General features: G+C 35.4%; 2 protein-coding genes across 7 annotated transcripts; both read right to left on the bottom strand.

The window, feature by feature from the left end:
- Positions 1–117: 117 nt before the first annotated feature.
- Positions 118–3,831, bottom strand: LOC142540275 (WEB family protein At3g02930, chloroplastic-like). Of its 4 annotated transcripts, none has more exons than XM_075646300.1 (4): positions 3,675–3,831; positions 3,459–3,588; positions 2,773–2,989; positions 118–2,610 (listed from the first exon to the last, which is right to left on the bottom strand). In XM_075646300.1, the coding sequence occupies exons 2-4, from the start codon at positions 3,473–3,475 to the stop codon at positions 394–396; spliced, it is 2,451 nt and encodes an 816-aa protein (XP_075502415.1). In that variant the 5' UTR covers positions 3,476–3,588; positions 3,675–3,831; the 3' UTR covers positions 118–393. The 4 variants fall into 4 exon arrangements, with proteins under 4 accessions (XP_075502415.1, XP_075502418.1, XP_075502417.1 ...); XM_075646303.1 differs by having other exon boundaries at positions 118–2,607; XM_075646302.1 differs by having other exon boundaries at positions 3,459–3,584; positions 3,675–3,814.
- Positions 3,832–5,313: 1,482 nt separating this feature from the next.
- Positions 5,314–13,236, bottom strand: LOC142540274 (protein PARALOG OF AIPP2-like). Of its 3 annotated transcripts, XM_075646299.1 has the most exons (12): positions 12,247–12,339; positions 11,219–12,166; positions 10,033–10,118; positions 9,467–9,939; positions 8,808–9,308; positions 8,039–8,714; positions 7,725–7,955; positions 7,490–7,614; positions 6,701–7,017; positions 6,435–6,471; positions 6,181–6,302; positions 5,314–6,094 (listed from the first exon to the last, which is right to left on the bottom strand). In XM_075646299.1, exons 1-12 carry the CDS (start codon positions 12,322–12,324, stop codon positions 5,723–5,725), a joined length of 3,966 nt encoding a protein of 1,321 aa, XP_075502414.1. In that variant the 5' UTR covers positions 12,325–12,339; the 3' UTR covers positions 5,314–5,722. The 3 variants fall into 3 exon arrangements, with proteins under 3 accessions (XP_075502414.1, XP_075502413.1, XP_075502412.1); XM_075646298.1 differs by lacking the exon at positions 12,247–12,339 and adding an exon at positions 12,935–13,236 and having other exon boundaries at positions 5,409–6,094; positions 6,181–6,471; XM_075646297.1 differs by having other exon boundaries at positions 5,409–6,094; positions 6,181–6,471.
- Positions 13,237–16,076: the final 2,840 nt, after the last annotated feature.

Genomic DNA, 16,076 nt, shown 5'->3' with positions numbered 1-16,076 from the left:
TCGATGAATAAGGAGAAAAACTTCTACAAAACCTGGTTGTGGTTGTCACCCACAGAACACACAGAGAAGTTTTAAATCTCTGTCATGACACAACAATATATATTTATGAAACACATGTAATAAGAAATTATCGAATATACTTGTGTACTTTTGTTGGAAAACATATATCAAGCTAAAATTACAAGAAAATGGCAGAAAAACACAAGGTTACAAAATAATCTTACATTCATACACAGATTGTGCCAAAACATATTTTCTGTAATGATCTTCACACCTTTTTCATATTTAGCTCACCTCTAGCACAAGAGATGGTGAAAAAACGAAATAAAAAAAATAGATTGAGTTAACACTTTCCGGCGGTGATGTAGAATCCAGTCATGGTTGGCTGATATGTTACTTGTGGCTGGAAGGGCTCTTCTTCTTCAGTAGACCTCCAAACTTTTGAAACAACGGCTTCTTCTTCTTTTGATTCTGCTGTTTTGACGGCGAGCTTCCGCCATTGTCAAGGTTTTCTGTCAAAGAGGATAGACCATTGACCTGATCAAACTCATCAGCTTTTGAGTACCGTTCATCCTCAAAGGCTTCATGCTCTGTTTCTCCCTCGGGAGAAAGGTCTTTTTCATCAATCTTGCAGCTTTCCCACATCTTAATATCGACTTCTTCAGACATGTCAATTTCCATGTGTTTCTCGTTCAATTTATCCGTGACAGAAGCTTCATCGTTTGAATTCTTATTTGGCTTCTTCACATTTCCTGTGCCATTTTGTTCAAAAAATTCCACTACTTTCGGAAGCATGTCATAATCTTTTTCGCTATCTGTCAGCTCACCATTTTCCAAGATTTTCTTCTTGGTCAAAGCTTCTTCAAGCAACTTAGATAACTCCTCAGCCTTTATCAGTGAAGCAGCTTCTCTATTTCGTAGTTCCTCATTCTCCTGGAGAATATTCTGTATTTCATTTTCCCTCTCCATCAAAACCTCTTTCAATCTCATGCTCTCAACCTTTGTCTGACCAAGGACATCCTTCAGGGAAATTATCTCGGATTCAGCTTCCTTGAAGGTACCTTTCCAACGCTCTTCTTCCTCCTTTACCCCACAAACTTCTACCTCTACCATTTTTAGCAAGTTAACTAGCCTGTTTATTTCACCTTCCATTGTAGAGTTGTCTTCTACAGATTTCTTCACACTGTTCATCAAATGAAGCTCCTTCTGCTCCCACTCAGCGGTTAATTTCTGGTGATCACTCTTGGATTGTTTGAGAGCATTTTCGAGAATATCAATCTCTCGTTTGGCATCACTTAGAATGCTTTCACACTTCTCATTTGTTGCTTTAAGGGCAAGCTTTAGATGTTCTATCTGAGTTTCATAGTTTTCACGCTCGACTTCAACAGACAACAGTGTTTCTTTGGCATTTCTAGCTTCTGCAGAAACTTCATGTAAAGCGGATGCCATACTTTCCAATGCCTTCTTGGTTTTCTGTTCTTCGTCTCTGGAATTCTCCAACTCATTTATCAGCTTGTTTTTTTCTTCCAATAGAGTTTGGACACTATCAGCTGCGAGTTTCTCATTGCTCAAGGCCTGGATTTTCTCTTCTTTTAAAGCTTCAATCTCAAATTGTATAGATTCAACCTTCTTTGTCATCACTGAAGATTCTTCTTTAACCAGTCCAAGCCGACGTTCTGATTCTTCAAGATCAACTTTCTGCCTTCTAATAGAGATTTCCATCAAGCCCACCTTCTCTTTAAGTGACGAGATTTCAGACTGAGAATCATGCAGAGAATCAGTGCTTACTTCAAGTTGTTTCATGACAGATTCCAGAGATTCCGAGGCAGATCTCTCCAATCTCTTTGCTTGCTCTGCCTGAGCAGATAATTCCTCAACTCTGTAGTGCAACTCCTCCACCAAATTATGCGCGTAAGATTCAGCCATTTTTGCAGCCTCCAGATCAACACTAAGATGCTCTAAGGCAGCCTCCTTTTCTTCCAATTTCTCCTCAAAGATTTTCGCCTTCTTGAGTTCTTGTCTCAGAGAATCTACCTCCAGACTCAATTCTGTCATGAATTTATCATTCTCGTTGTCCTCCATTTTGAGCTTTGAATCGAGCAAAGATTTCAAGTGGACCAACTCAGCTGAAAGAGCTTCAACTTTATCGGCATGAATCTCTGCTATTTTTGTTGCATCTTCAGCATGCCCAAGTGCCTTGTTTTTTGCGTCACATGCCATATCGAATTCTTTCTTCACTTTATGAAGATCTTCAGTTGCAGATAGAAGGGCAGCCACATCCAAGGCATGCTGGTTTTTAATAGCTTCAAGCTCTTTATACCATTCATCTTCCTTCTGCTGAGTCGCTTCGATACCTGCCTGCTCCATCTCAACTGCTCGAAACTTTTCGATCTCAGAATTTTCTTCCGCTAGCTTTTGAGCCAACAAAGCTTCCCTAAGCTTTCCATTCGCTTCATCGGCCAATTTATGGGCTTCTTTCAATTCATCGAGAAACTTTTGCTTTTCTTTCTCGAGTAAACCTAAAGTCTCATTGGCCTTCTTAAGATCCTCCTGAGCTAGGTTTAATTCTGATTGAAGTTCTGGTGGCTTCAACACCCTACTTGTCTTCTTCTGAATGCAAAAATTAGCATAAAAATCATTTTAAACAACGGTGGAGCTAAGAAAATACCATGTCTCACATCTGAAAATAATTTAAATTGTTGTAATTTACTTATAGCTAGCAACAATGTTATCTTCGAACAAATAACTAAATAATAAGCTATTCAAACTTACATCAGGGGGATTACCACCAACACCAGGCTTGGCAGGCCGCCGTTCTATTGTAGGCTTGGATGTAACAGATCTTGGAGACCGATCAACTGAAAGGCGAGCACTCTGTAGGGGAGACACCGAATCAGCAGCAGATTTAGACACTCCTTTGCTTGTTGACCTGCTGATCCGAGTGGGAGGTAGTGATGCCTTACCGTTTGGAGTTTCTGATAACGTAGATCTGTAGATGCAGAAAACCACCTTAATAATCACGTCATTCATGCGCCAAATTATCTGCTAACTTGAGCATTCAGTGGCGAATCTACAAATGCACCCGTTACAAGGCACGGGACCAAGCGAACCCAGAGAAAGAATTTTTGCAAAGACATCAACTGAATTTAAGTGTAGCATTCGACAAAGTAATGAGGAAGAAAACAACAACGAAATCGCAATCCACAAAAGGTGAGAATCCGGGACATCGCTGAATGAATAAAAAAACGACATAAACACTCCCGATTGATTAATTAAACTAATATTGTCCATCAATTCCAATGAAAACTTAAAAAAGTATGGTCATCAAATTCAAGAAACACGAGAAATATAATACGGCAACGCATCACCACCACATCGGAAGATAATTAGACTAGATAAACTGAAAAGGAAAGCAAACCCAAGTCAAATCCACAGAAAAGTAAGATAAGGAGACTTACTTGGATTTGGAAGACATAGTTGATTTAATAGATAAAGTAGAAGAAAATCGGCTTCAAATGAAGATGGGTCTTCGCTGAAATGCGGACATTGTCCTATATGTATCAATGGATCCAATGTATCCAAATCTAGCTGCGGTTAATTACATTAGGTTAGTCCGTATACAAAAAAGCAGAGAGAGAAGCTTGAACTTTATCAAAGCGAACAACTTTCTTTACCCAAGAGAGAACTCGCTTCGTCTGCCCCCAACCGCTGCTCTTCAATCTCCGCTTTCAACTACAATGGTGTCACCTATGAATTTACAAAATTGCCCCTATAGTTTTGTATAATTATCTGTTTTTTGGAAAAGGAATGAAAAAGACACTGTGTGACCGTGAGAGGCAGGAGACCTGTGAATAATCGTGCATATAAAGTTAATATATTAATATAATATAAATTATGACGTCACCATAAAAAAAACATTTAAATAAAAGAATTTGGAAAATGGGCTCTGCCAGGAGGTGTTTCAGTGTATGAAATCTAATGACTTCTAACAATTTTTTTAGATTTTAAAATTACATATATATTCAATTAAGAGTTTTGAAAATTCTATAGAAGTATAGTGATGTTTAAAATAGGTTTTCATATAATTTTTTAAAAAAATCAAGTGGTATTCAATATTGAATTCTAAAAACTCTATAAAAGTTTATATGTGTATTCAAATTTTCAGTAGACTTTTAACAATTTCATGAAATTCATTAACATACAAATATTAAAGTCTAAAGTACAACTATAAATCGTCAAAAGTTGTCTTTGGTCCGACCCAAATATTTGAATAAATTGTTAAAACTTTTAACTCATACACAAGCTCTTTATTTTTCCATCTCACCTCACATCACTTATTTTTTCTTCCTTTCTCTTCTCTTCTCGTCTTCTCTCATCTCATTTATGTTTACAAAAATGTATAAAAATCTTACAAAATTTTGTACGGTAATCTACATAAATATGTTTTTAAATATGTGAAATTCTATAAAAGTTAATAAAAAACTATCAAATTCATAAAGTCTATAATTTAAAAAAAAAATCATTAAAAATCGTCAAAACTCTGGATTAAATACACCTCACTAATTATCACGGATGCACTCATTTGAAAAAAAATCAATGTTCAGGGTGGTTGTTTGTCTTGATACCATTTGTGTGTGAGTCATTAAGATATATGAATTAATTATCTTAAACTAGACAGTTTAGCTAATAATGATATGGGTGATGTTATTTACTTCTCTTTTATGTTACATAAATTCCATTTTACACATTAAATGAAGTTTGAGCAATATAAAGTGAAACATAGGTCAAATTATATATGCAACACTAATGTTTCACTAATAAAATATTTTTTTATTGTGAAAGATCAAAGATGGCTAAAGAAATTCTACTTGTTAAAAACACACAAGAATTAGTTTTTTTTTATTTATGATTTTAAAAAAAAAAATAAATAAAAATTTCCAATCCAAACTGACCTCATAATTCTAGCTGTGCCCATGTTTGTGGGACTGTTGGAAAGAGAACAGAAGCTCACATGCAATGAATTTGTGTTTTAATGGAATTGATCTTTTTCATCGGAAACTGACAAGGGAACTAACACACATGAAAGTATTTAATTAAAGTGACAACTTGCAAACTCAATCTCCAAACAAATCATTAATCATTCCCTTACACGAAATATAATATATAGATAAAATAAAACTTGATAATTTTTCTGGTGAGAGTGAGACCCGGCTTGTGTCTTACTCCACCATCTACTGTCGGCAGTCGCCTCACAGTTGTTCAAATAATTGTGAATATTGAAACATTGATTTTAAAATAATAACGCAAATATCATAATCTAGAGAAAATATTTGTCGCGTTCTAAATATGTATCGGGTTACTCATTTCAACAATCACCGATCCGCCAACCGACCAAGATGTTCACATACGAAAATGGATGGATTTTACTCCAAGATCCTCCAAATGAGGATAATATTTACACATACTAGCAGCAACCATCAGGATGGGTTGGATTTGGCGATTTATAGGCATACCCTCCAGATTTATCGATATGTTATTTCTAGAATCCGTCGGGAAAATCGTAACGCCTGATTTAAATACACATGTACCTCCAAGACCCAGATGGGTTCCAATGACCTTTTCCTGGGCATGCTTTACTTGTGTCCTAAATGGCGAAAGAGGGGATATTTGAGATATTGGTGTGACCCCTATGCTTCTCTGCACTTCGAGCAGGACTCGCAGTTCATTCCTCCTTGGTGAGTGGATATGAAAGTGAAAGGGAAAGAGCTGATGATACATCATCCTCTTCTTTGAGTGCTGCTTCATCAAGAATATACTCCTCTGTCATTTTTCTCTCTTGTTTACCGACCATTACTTGTTGGGTAGCTCGAGTTTTTTGTTTTCTTTCGGCCCCTAAAGCAAGCTCCAGGTCCGGTAATCCATCTTGAAGCACATTTTGTTCTGATGAGCGTGCTTTCCAATGACTGGATTGCTCCATAGGGAGTAATTGTCTTTTGGCATGTTCTGAACGCCCTGGGATGACAATCTCATTACAAGCTTCATCATGGTGTTGATTCTCCACTTCACGGGAGCCAGAAGCAACATGATGATTCATCTGTGATGCAAAATAGCCAATGCAAGAACAATTATCATCACCAGAATTCAACATCATCAAGTAAAATTTAATTTGCCTATACTTACCTTTCCAAGCGCTCCATGCAGTTGACTACGTGCTGCATCATTATTAACATCCACACTGAATTTCACTTGATCTTGACTGCTGCGCACCTTATCCAACATAGTTGCCTCCTCTATGCCTTTCTCTGCAGATATATCCAGAACACCATCTAGGGATTTATCAAAATTATATGATGAATGTTGGCTCCCGACTCCGAGAGGAGTATCGATATGCATTGACATTTGCTTCCTTACAGAAACATTGATAGGTGACCTACCCTGGAGAGGTCCACTGCTCAAATTGATGTCTTCTTCCTATTAAATATGTATATGCAGATATCAAAATTTCAGCTGTGAGCTGAACCAGAATGTCTTCATAACAAGATGTTAAGTAAATCTATACTCCAGAACAAGATACTATCAAAGCAAACCACAAAAATGGTCCCGTACTCGCTTCAGTAAAGCTTACAAAACAAACAAGCAAATCAAAAAACGCATATGTAGCAAAGCAATTTATGCATGCACAAACAGAAAAGACAAATACCTGACAAGTATCCCTAAGTTCTTGACATTGTCTTGCACTAAAACTCCTTGCTGCCGTAGAGGAACTGGAATTCAGTCTACCATCCAAACAATCAACAGAAGATACTCTGGCATCACAATCTCCATCAATCGCTCCATGTGACAATAAACTACAAAACTCTACGGAAGCATTCAGCTTAGGATCAGGGCATACATCATCACATGCAGGAAAATCTCTAGCACGAGGACTAAGTGAACGACCATTCTCAGGCATATATTCCAAGCGACTTTCTTTCTTTCCTCTGAACACACCCCATAAGAAAAATAACATATTCCACCCTGCAGGCAGACAATATCAAGAATATCATATCCCATCTTGATTGCAAGAATCCTGGAATTTAGAGCCTCTTCAATTTCATTTCCTCATACATTGGAACACAGAAAAGCTACTTTTGTTTCTTGAAGTTCAACCAACATGATGTGCCTGATTTTAATTAACATCAACTACAATTTGATATCTCTAGTAGGTTTTTTAGAACGGGCACATGCTTTCTGAATAGTATGAACCTGTAGGCTGTAAGGTTGGTTTTCAGTATAAATGCACTCAACACAAGTAGTAAAAACCTCATCCCATGACACAGAAAAGGTGTTTAAAAGCGTAAATTCTCAGAAAAAAGTACCCCCTTTATAAACATTAGCAATGCAAACTCTGAATTGTCATTTTACGAAGTTTGCATTGCAAAGCAGTATCCACTTTCTGAAATAAGGGGAAAATTAATTAGATTACAAGATGAAACAAAGTTGAACTTACGCTGGGAATTCTCTGGAAGCTGATTGGAAGGAAATATTAGGAGCTCAACACCATTTACATTCCCTTTAAGAGCAAGGTCATTCTTTATTATATTATCCAGCCAAATTTTGTAGATCTTGTTGTAACTGTAGGATGACATGGCTACTTTTAAACAGAAGAAAATCCGTTGCAAGAAACATCACATGAATATTAAAATATACCTATCAATGAAACGAGAAAAAAACTAAGAAATTACCTCTCAAGATCCTTCGCAAAAAAGAAAAGGGCTATGTTATCCTCTACAACCCCGCGTTCCTGAAACTGAATAGGCCATGTGCTCAAGCGAGGCACTTCATACAGAACAATTCTGTTCTTAAATTTCTTTACGACATCCAGAACTTGAGGTGATGAACTTATAGACAAGTGGGCTTGGATTCCATCCCAGGAGACAGAGATTTTACCACTTCGGCAAATATCAAAGTTTCCCCTGCATTTAGAGATGTCTGAGAACACAAAAATATAAAGTGGATAAAGTCAACTGGAAAATTTTGGAGAAAACGAAGATCTTACTGCCATATATATTCATGTTTAGGGATGGCCAAGGATTTTGAAAAGATTGCCATTGCTGCAGCATCATTACTGAACATGTCCCTTGAGGAGGACTTCCAATCCAACATCTGGGTGTCATCTCCTACAGAGGAAGCTTCTACAGGTTCCGATGGAAAATGCTTTGTATTGTTGAGTGTTTCCTGTCCAAGCCTGTCCGCAGACAAATTTTGGGACAATGTACACTTATCAACAACCTCTGCAGCAGAAGACTCGAGTCTCCTTACAGCAGAACTTGATGAATGATCTTTAGAAGCTATATCGCAACCCATGTTTGACTTTGATGCATTATCAGACCTATACTTTTGGTATACTCCGGGCTTTCTCAGCATAGCAGCCTGGATAGCAGCTTTCAGGTTATTGTTTCTGTCCCATGGAGAGTTTACATATGACGGCCTAGAGCAGCTTCCAGATTGTTCCCTTAATGGTTCACCGGAATTAGAGGACTCTCTGGGCTGAGACAATCCATTATGTTGGTCTTCATCAGCATTGAAAGGTGATCTTTCAGAAACACCTGAGCATGAGGATGAATCCGCCTTCGAGTTACTTTGGTTAGAATTTTTATCAATGTTATTAACTCCCTTGGCAGATAAAACCAGGTGCGAATTGTGCCTGTACAACGCCGGCCTCTTAAATTCACCTGCCAGTACAAATTATTGAAAGGAATAGAAACAATTTTGAAAAGGCAAAACCAGTATGAGGTATCAATTCACATCATTTGATTAAATCATACCTAAAGAACTGGGTAAATCAGAACTCTTTCGAGATGAAAGGCTATATGATCTCGATAATGCTGCTGATTTGCCATCAGGTTGCATGGATCTTGTCTCAAGGTGATCAGTCGGAGTAGAAATTTGACAATGTTCACCTCCAGATGCTTGTTTTTTATCACTTCTCGAAACATAATCCATCGAAGCATCTATAATTGAATTAGTTGGTGCATGTTTTGATTTGAAAGAGCTCTGCCGTTCAAATGTATTTTGCTGTTTTGAATTTTTCAAATTCTGGATGTGAGACGACGGTCTAGGAGATAGCATTTTTGTTTTTGATTCAAAATCAATCGAATTTTTTGCTTTGAACGACATAGATTTGTCCAGAGATCGGATACCACCATCCTTAAGTTGATGAGGGGCAACTTCCTTTACTGATTTCTCCCGCCGAAGAACTAGATCTACGAGCTTCACCTTTGGTTTTGAATTTATAGATGTAAATGAATTAGACCCAGAGAAAACACCTGCATAATTGAAAATATTGGTCCTTATAGTTAGTGACAAAGAAACTAAAACTACTTGTAGAAGGAAAACCCACTTCTTTACTCAAACTAATGAAATTTAAGGAAACTCCAGGAATGTCAACACCAGAAAAACAATGTGCTAAAAAACACCATATAACCTTGAAACTTATGTACTCGCCGATCTGAAGCAGAATGTGCTAACTTCGGATTATCATTAACTGAGACAGCATCAGAAGAGGGACCACCGTGTGAAGACTGCACTCTTCCCTTGTCCGGGTTCTTTAAAGAATTCTCACGAGAAATAGCAGCTGCTTTGGCGGACCAAGAGGACTTTTGCAATCTAGTTATTGATTCAACAGCTAGCTTCTTCACGATAGAAGAAACTTCAGCATCAGCGTCATCTCTTAGCCTTTTGTTTGGAATTTTCAAACTGCTTCTACTTCTATTTCCCTCAACATCAACACTATTTACATGTTCACTAATTACTTGACCAGAGGAATTATTTTCCTCATTACCATCCACCTTTCCAAATTTATCTTGTCTTTGACTTCTCATCTGCTCCACGAATTTGCATTCTTCACACAGCCAGTCACCTTCAGGAACTTTAGCCATCTTTTCTCGCATGCAATAACTGAGATAGGATGAATAGGTTACACTTATTTCAAATGAATTCAAATATATTGTAGCATCGATAAAAAGACAATTGAGAACTTTTAAAACTTACGTATGTTCTGCACCATCAATACACCTACAGCATATGGCAAGCAAATCCTCCCGACCTGCATCTCCACAGATATCACAGACTTTTACCTATTTCGACAAAAAGCGAAACTTTAATAAGAGTACAATTTGGTAAACAAATGAGACCTTAAATGGAAAATCAACAAATAATTGAGCATTTGTCATTTTACCAAAAACTATAGTTAGTTCAACTTAAATGTCTTTAAAATGTACGGAAATCCAAAAATCATGTTGCGAACGTCACCCGAGTAGGATATTTATTACTCCTCCGAAATCACGCAATAATGGCACTCTTTGCAATCTTCGTGAATCGAACATGTGATCGTACCTCAATCACTAATTTTGTAATTGAATGTTTATCGTTTTATCAAAAGTCTTAGTTAATTGTAATGGTTTATCTCAAATCGTATAATAGTCAAGCATCATGTTTCGATCGTTAGTACCATGACAATTATTGGTGCCCAACAATCATAGAAAATGATTTTGACAAGAAAATAAACAATCATAGAATACGAAGATACTTGCTCAAACAATTTTAGTTATCTTTCTGAATCAAGAGTTTGATATTTCAGATATTTATAGGCCTGCTCATTGTTGTAATTGTAATTCCAAAAATGTATTTTTGTCGGATCATGCATCAATTGAGAGTAGAACTAGTCATAAGCATAGTCGCACTTACAGCATCCAGGTGTTCATTCATAAACCTTTATTGCTTATAATATTTAATTCTAAAATAAAAATAATAATGATAAAGCAAAATCTTGTTGTACGATAGTGATAATATCTCATGTAAATAATCCCTAATTATCCTAACACACAGAGTCAAGTATGAAATCAAGAAAAAGATAATATATTATTCATCAAAACATAATATAGTGGCCATAATTGTAACTAGGATGTTATAATCAATATACCGTTCTATTCAAAGTCAAAAGGAACTCATTAAATTTTATTTTGTATTTAATAATAATTCAGGGGGTAGGGATATGCGACTATCATAGGACAGAGGTTATGCTCAAGATGCCTCAGGCCTTCAAACGTATTGAAATGAGAAATACTGAAAATTGGAGTGTGATTAAATATGAATGTGCCACGTGAAATAATTTTTGATAGGTTTAGTAATCTATGATAGATAATCCCCTACAAAATAAGCAAGAATACATTCTTACATCCTGCTCCACCATATCAGAGTCATCAGTATCATCGACAAGATGCATATCTACCCCCGCATCCACATTCTTCTCAGTAGAATTAACAGAATTACCAAGCAGATCACCATGAATATCTGTCACCACATCTCCAGTCAGTAAAGAATTCAAGTGCTCGCTTGAGACCTCTGAATGTGCCCCATGAGGAGCAGAACATTTATCTTCTTCCATGTCCCTCGAGTTTCTGTCACATAATGAATATTTTGCAGTGGAAGTATCCTCTACCATGAGTAAGTCAGTACCATGATCCGTGATTTTTGAATCTAGAGCCTCAGAAAAACCTGGATGACGTGAAGATAATCCAATTGGCAAGCCACTAGAGGGCAATTTATGGTAAAATTCTCCATTTATTTTTCTTAGCCTACTGTGATTTGCTGTAGAATGTTCGACTTCAGACTTAACATTTCCATGTTCAGTGAGGGTCTGACAATCAATTGTATGTCCGTACTCTTGATCAGGTGCACAACTAGTGAATACTGAAGAGCAGGGTAGATTTCTGTTGTCTACTTTTCTGTTGTGAAAAGTGTACACTTGAGTGGCTTCATTAGTGCCACTGTCACATGACAAACAATCATCTGGAATTTTTTGAGCCTCAAATTTCGAATGCACCACCATTTCATTAGACGCAGATGCATCAGATGTCCTTGAGAATCCTTTACATAGAGCATTCTCAGAGGAATCAGAAGTTGATATCATAGTGTCCACAGTGCTCATTTCGTTGTCAACTACAATGTTTTCTGCACAGGTTTCTCCAGCAGACTCTTCTATTGACTTCGAAAGAACTTGATTCGTATGAAAGCAAGATGAGCAAGGGGCAGAGCACATGTTACACTTCCCGGATTTCCCCCTATGGTCAACATTTTTATTTCTATCTGAACAACTGTAAAATCCTTTCTGAATTTGAGACACCTAGAGAAAAAAAAACGTGTAACAAAACGATGAATAGATCAATTGGATTAGTTGGGAATGACAGTAATGCAATAATCTACCGTCACTGGAAACAGATGAGTAACTTGGAATGCTGCTTCTTTTTCTTTTTCTTTTTTAAGCAGCGGGGAGATCAGCATTCCTTATAAATCTTACATTAATCAATCAGTAATTTGGACCAACTTAAGAAAGTAGAGATGACATTATCCCAATTAATTTCTCAAACCTCGTAACAAACTAGTCATTAGAGCAATCATTTGGAATTTTTCTACAGGTGTCAGTGGGTTTAAATTAAAAAAAAAAAGATGAGCAGATGCAGCAGAAGGGGAAAAAACGACACCATTGAACAACAGCAGTCATTAGACTGATATTAAATCTAACCCTTGCAGCCTCCAGTATCTTCTTAAGATAGGAGAAGCACCTAACGTACAGTCAATTAAGAGAACCTCCTAATCCTTTCGCTGGTTGGATAGAGGTACATATGCGCATCAGCTATTGCTCTGTTTTACGTACAGATAGCGATACATTTAACTCAGGTTAACAGACTCTTCGTTCACCCACATACTAGAGGAAAAAATTTGGTCATTTCCCCAAACTGGTCACAGTTTATTCATGCTAAAACAAGTACCAAATAATAACCAAGAAAAAGGACAAAACATATTGCATGTAAAAAACGCTGACAAAAATCAAACTTTGCGTCAATATTCCGAAAATTGAACATGCAACAAAAGGGAACCCTAATTGACATACCTGGGGCTGAGTAAGAGCGGAAGAGGCATGGAAGATGGTGCGTTCCTTGGGCTTGCTCATGGGCAACTCGCCGTCGATCAATTGACCACCACTTTTCCAGATAATTTCTATGAAATCACAAAATTAACCTGCCGATATATATGTGCTTTTGTCTGAAAATACAGTTAATTCCAACCACCCCTCTCAGTAGGCAATAATCAACAAAGGAATCGAAATCCGATTGAGAGGTGGACTCTATCAATGTCATAATATAAATTTTACATTCAAAGATCTGCAAAATCTACAAGGAATTGCAGAACAGGAGAAATATTATCTATATATATAAATACATAGTTTTTTGTAGTTTTCTAAAATAAAAGTTATAAAAAAATATTTTTCGTATTATATACTTAAAAACAAACAAAAAAACTAAATATGTAATTAAATATAATTTTTTTAGAAAATTCAAAAATTTGAATTTAATTTTCTATTAAAAATATAAATTATATTTAAATATTTACATTGGTTATATATTTAATTTTAGTTATAATTTTTAGCTTCGTGTTATTTTGTATTTTTAAATTTTGAAGTATATTAAAATATAAATTTTATATAATATTATATATTTCAATCTTTTAATAAAGTGTGTGTTAATTTCAACATATCATTTGTAGTAAATTATTATTATTATTATTATAATTTTAATATAAATAATTTTTTAATATTTCAAAAAATATTACATTTTGAATCAAAATTGATTCATATATATATATATATATATATGTGTGTGTGTATATATTATAAAATATTTATTTATTATTTAAAATTTTGATAGATAAAATAATATATAATTTTTAAAAATATTTTTAATATTTTTTATTAATAACAATTTCACTCGATTTAAATTTTAAAAAAAATTTAATTTAGGACTTGGGAAGGTGTAACTCCAGTGTATCAATAATTTTCATTCGTTCATCTCCAGAATGTCTTAAAGTGCTATACTGCCGTCACAGCATACAGTCTGTCACATTCACTATATCAGTCGAAGAGCAATTCCAATCCTTTCCATTCTTAAATTACAAGGATCAAATCTGGCTACCTAAATCTCTTATAGTATTTTATTTGGAGATCACTGAACGAACAAGGGAATCTTTCATGTCCTACGCATATGTTTATTGAGGAAAGAGTCTGCCACAATTTTAAACATATTTGTGTGCAGGACAAGGATTTTGGCTTTGGTTGCAAAATCTCTGTGCATACATGAAGGACCCTACTAACTACTCTAAACCGAAGCGCTTAGTCCAATCTTTTAACATGACGCATAATGAAGAATCGAGAGATTGTACTTTACCTTAACAAATGGAGAACCAGAAAGGAGATGAGAAGTGACACTTGAAGACGACTCCAGTGTTCCATCGTACATCTCCTTTGAAGCCCAGCTGGCTATTGCACCATCCATCCTGTCCTGTGTCACTGTCATTAACTGAGTTGAAAGAACCCCTTCATGCAAAGTTTCTGCTCTCTCTAACAGAGATACCCCAAGACCACCTTCCAAGGCTCTTCGAGATAGGATCACAGGGGCAAGTTGGCATTTGTCCCCAGCTAGTATGCAGCGCCTTCCTAGCAATATTGGTATCCAACAAGAAGGCTCAATGCATGGCTTAAAAAATTAACCCAAAATCTATCGATGTAATAAATCCGTGATAAAATAACTATTAACTCGACTTAAAAAATTAAATCCAAACAAAAATTTTAACTAAAGGTCAAATTTTTAAATAATTATGTATATTGAATTTTGTTAAATTTATTTTGTATGAAATAGTTAGTATAATTTTATTTTATTAAGTTAAATTAATTGTTTTAAAATTAAATGTTATTATAATAACAATAATAATATTTTTACTAGTTACATCAATTTCTTCTTATGACTTATCTGTGTTCAATAATCTAACAATTTTGATTCAATAATAAACAAATACAAATAATAACACTGTATCATTAGTTTTTGCATATTTTAGTTTTTCAAAAACACTTACGAGACAAGGCAAACTTTTGGAAACCGAAATGTTTTTCAATATGAAAACAAAAATAAATAATTCATATTAAAATAATGTTACTGAATTGAAAGCTCAAAATGTATGTATCGTGCCTGAAAATATTTTAGAAGTCCGTAAGCAAAACCCAACAGATGAAGGCCCAGGGGAGTTGCAATTGACCCAAGAAAAGAACGTTACGGCCAGTTAAAACCATTACCCAACATGAAAGATCGTGGAGAGATCGTGGAGGGGAGCCAAAACTAACATGCAGAATGTGACAAAAAGGAGAAAAGGAGAACGATCGAGATATCTACACAAAAAAGCTACAACAAGCACTCTACAGAATTCATTGTCAATTTTATGTCTGTTTATGTCAATTTCTAGTTTCAGTAGCAAAATCTTCTAAATATTCCATAGGTTCATCAATATTCTTTGTAAAAATATTGGTTATGTTCATAGCAATATGATATTTGATGTTCTTAATTGATTCTTCCTATGATTTTGGCATATTTCTTGTTGTGTGTTTTCGTTTTTGAGACATTTCGAAGGATTTAGAACTTACGACTGAATCGATATGTACAACATTTGATAAACGAAATCAAATTATTTCACAACTTTGGTACGATCACGTGTCTGACACGCCCAAAAAAAAATGATGGCGGCGGCTGGGCATGCTCCGCGTGCTTGCTCGCTCTAGTAAAAATTGAAGGACGAATTATTGAGGATACTGAGAATATGAACGATAATCGACAAAATAAATATTAAATTGCAACCAAACATAACCTTCGACTAAGTGAACATGTCATAAACTTTAACGGTAAGATATGATCATATACTGTTTTCGAATTAAGATTTTCATTTTAAAAAAATGCCCGTATAAAATTGGCATATTCGAATGTCAGAAGGCACGCTCATTTTAAAAATCAAACATTGTCTGGAAAAGTCAAATACATAGCATTTATGTCGTCATATATCAAATATAATAATTATAATTTTTGGTGATTTCGGATGTTAAAATAAATTTACAAAATACAAACAATATAGTTGAATTTACACAGCGGAAATCAAACCAAATCAAATCGAAATGATCCAACTAAAAAACCGGACCAATTTGTCAATTTTGATGA

Source organism: Primulina tabacum, chromosome 3, assembly GCF_025594145.1.
Source record: "Primulina tabacum isolate GXHZ01 chromosome 3, ASM2559414v2, whole genome shotgun sequence".
NCBI classification, from domain to species: domain Eukaryota; kingdom Viridiplantae; phylum Streptophyta; class Magnoliopsida; order Lamiales; family Gesneriaceae; genus Primulina; species Primulina tabacum.
This window is presented reverse-complemented; position numbering and strand designations above follow the sequence as displayed.

Excerpts from the sequence above, each read along its gene's own strand:
- LOC142540275 (XM_075646300.1), bottom strand. Across the intron at positions 2,611-2,772 it reads TTGGTGGTAATCCCCCTGAT|AAGAAGACAAGTAGGGTGTT; the intron begins GTAAGTTTGAAT and ends TTTTGCATTCAG.
- LOC142540274 (XM_075646297.1), bottom strand. The coding sequence starts at position 12,324 with ATGCTGATCTCCCCGCTGCTTAAAAAAGAAAAAGAAAAAGAAGCAGCA. Across the intron at positions 7,018-7,489 it reads GCTTCCAGAGAATTCCCAGC|GGTGGAATATGTTATTTTTC; the intron begins GTAAGTTCAACT and ends GTCTGCCTGCAG. Across the intron at positions 6,095-6,180 it reads TGCATGGAGCGCTTGGAAAG|ATGAATCATCATGTTGCTTC; the intron begins GTAAGTATAGGC and ends TTTGCATCACAG.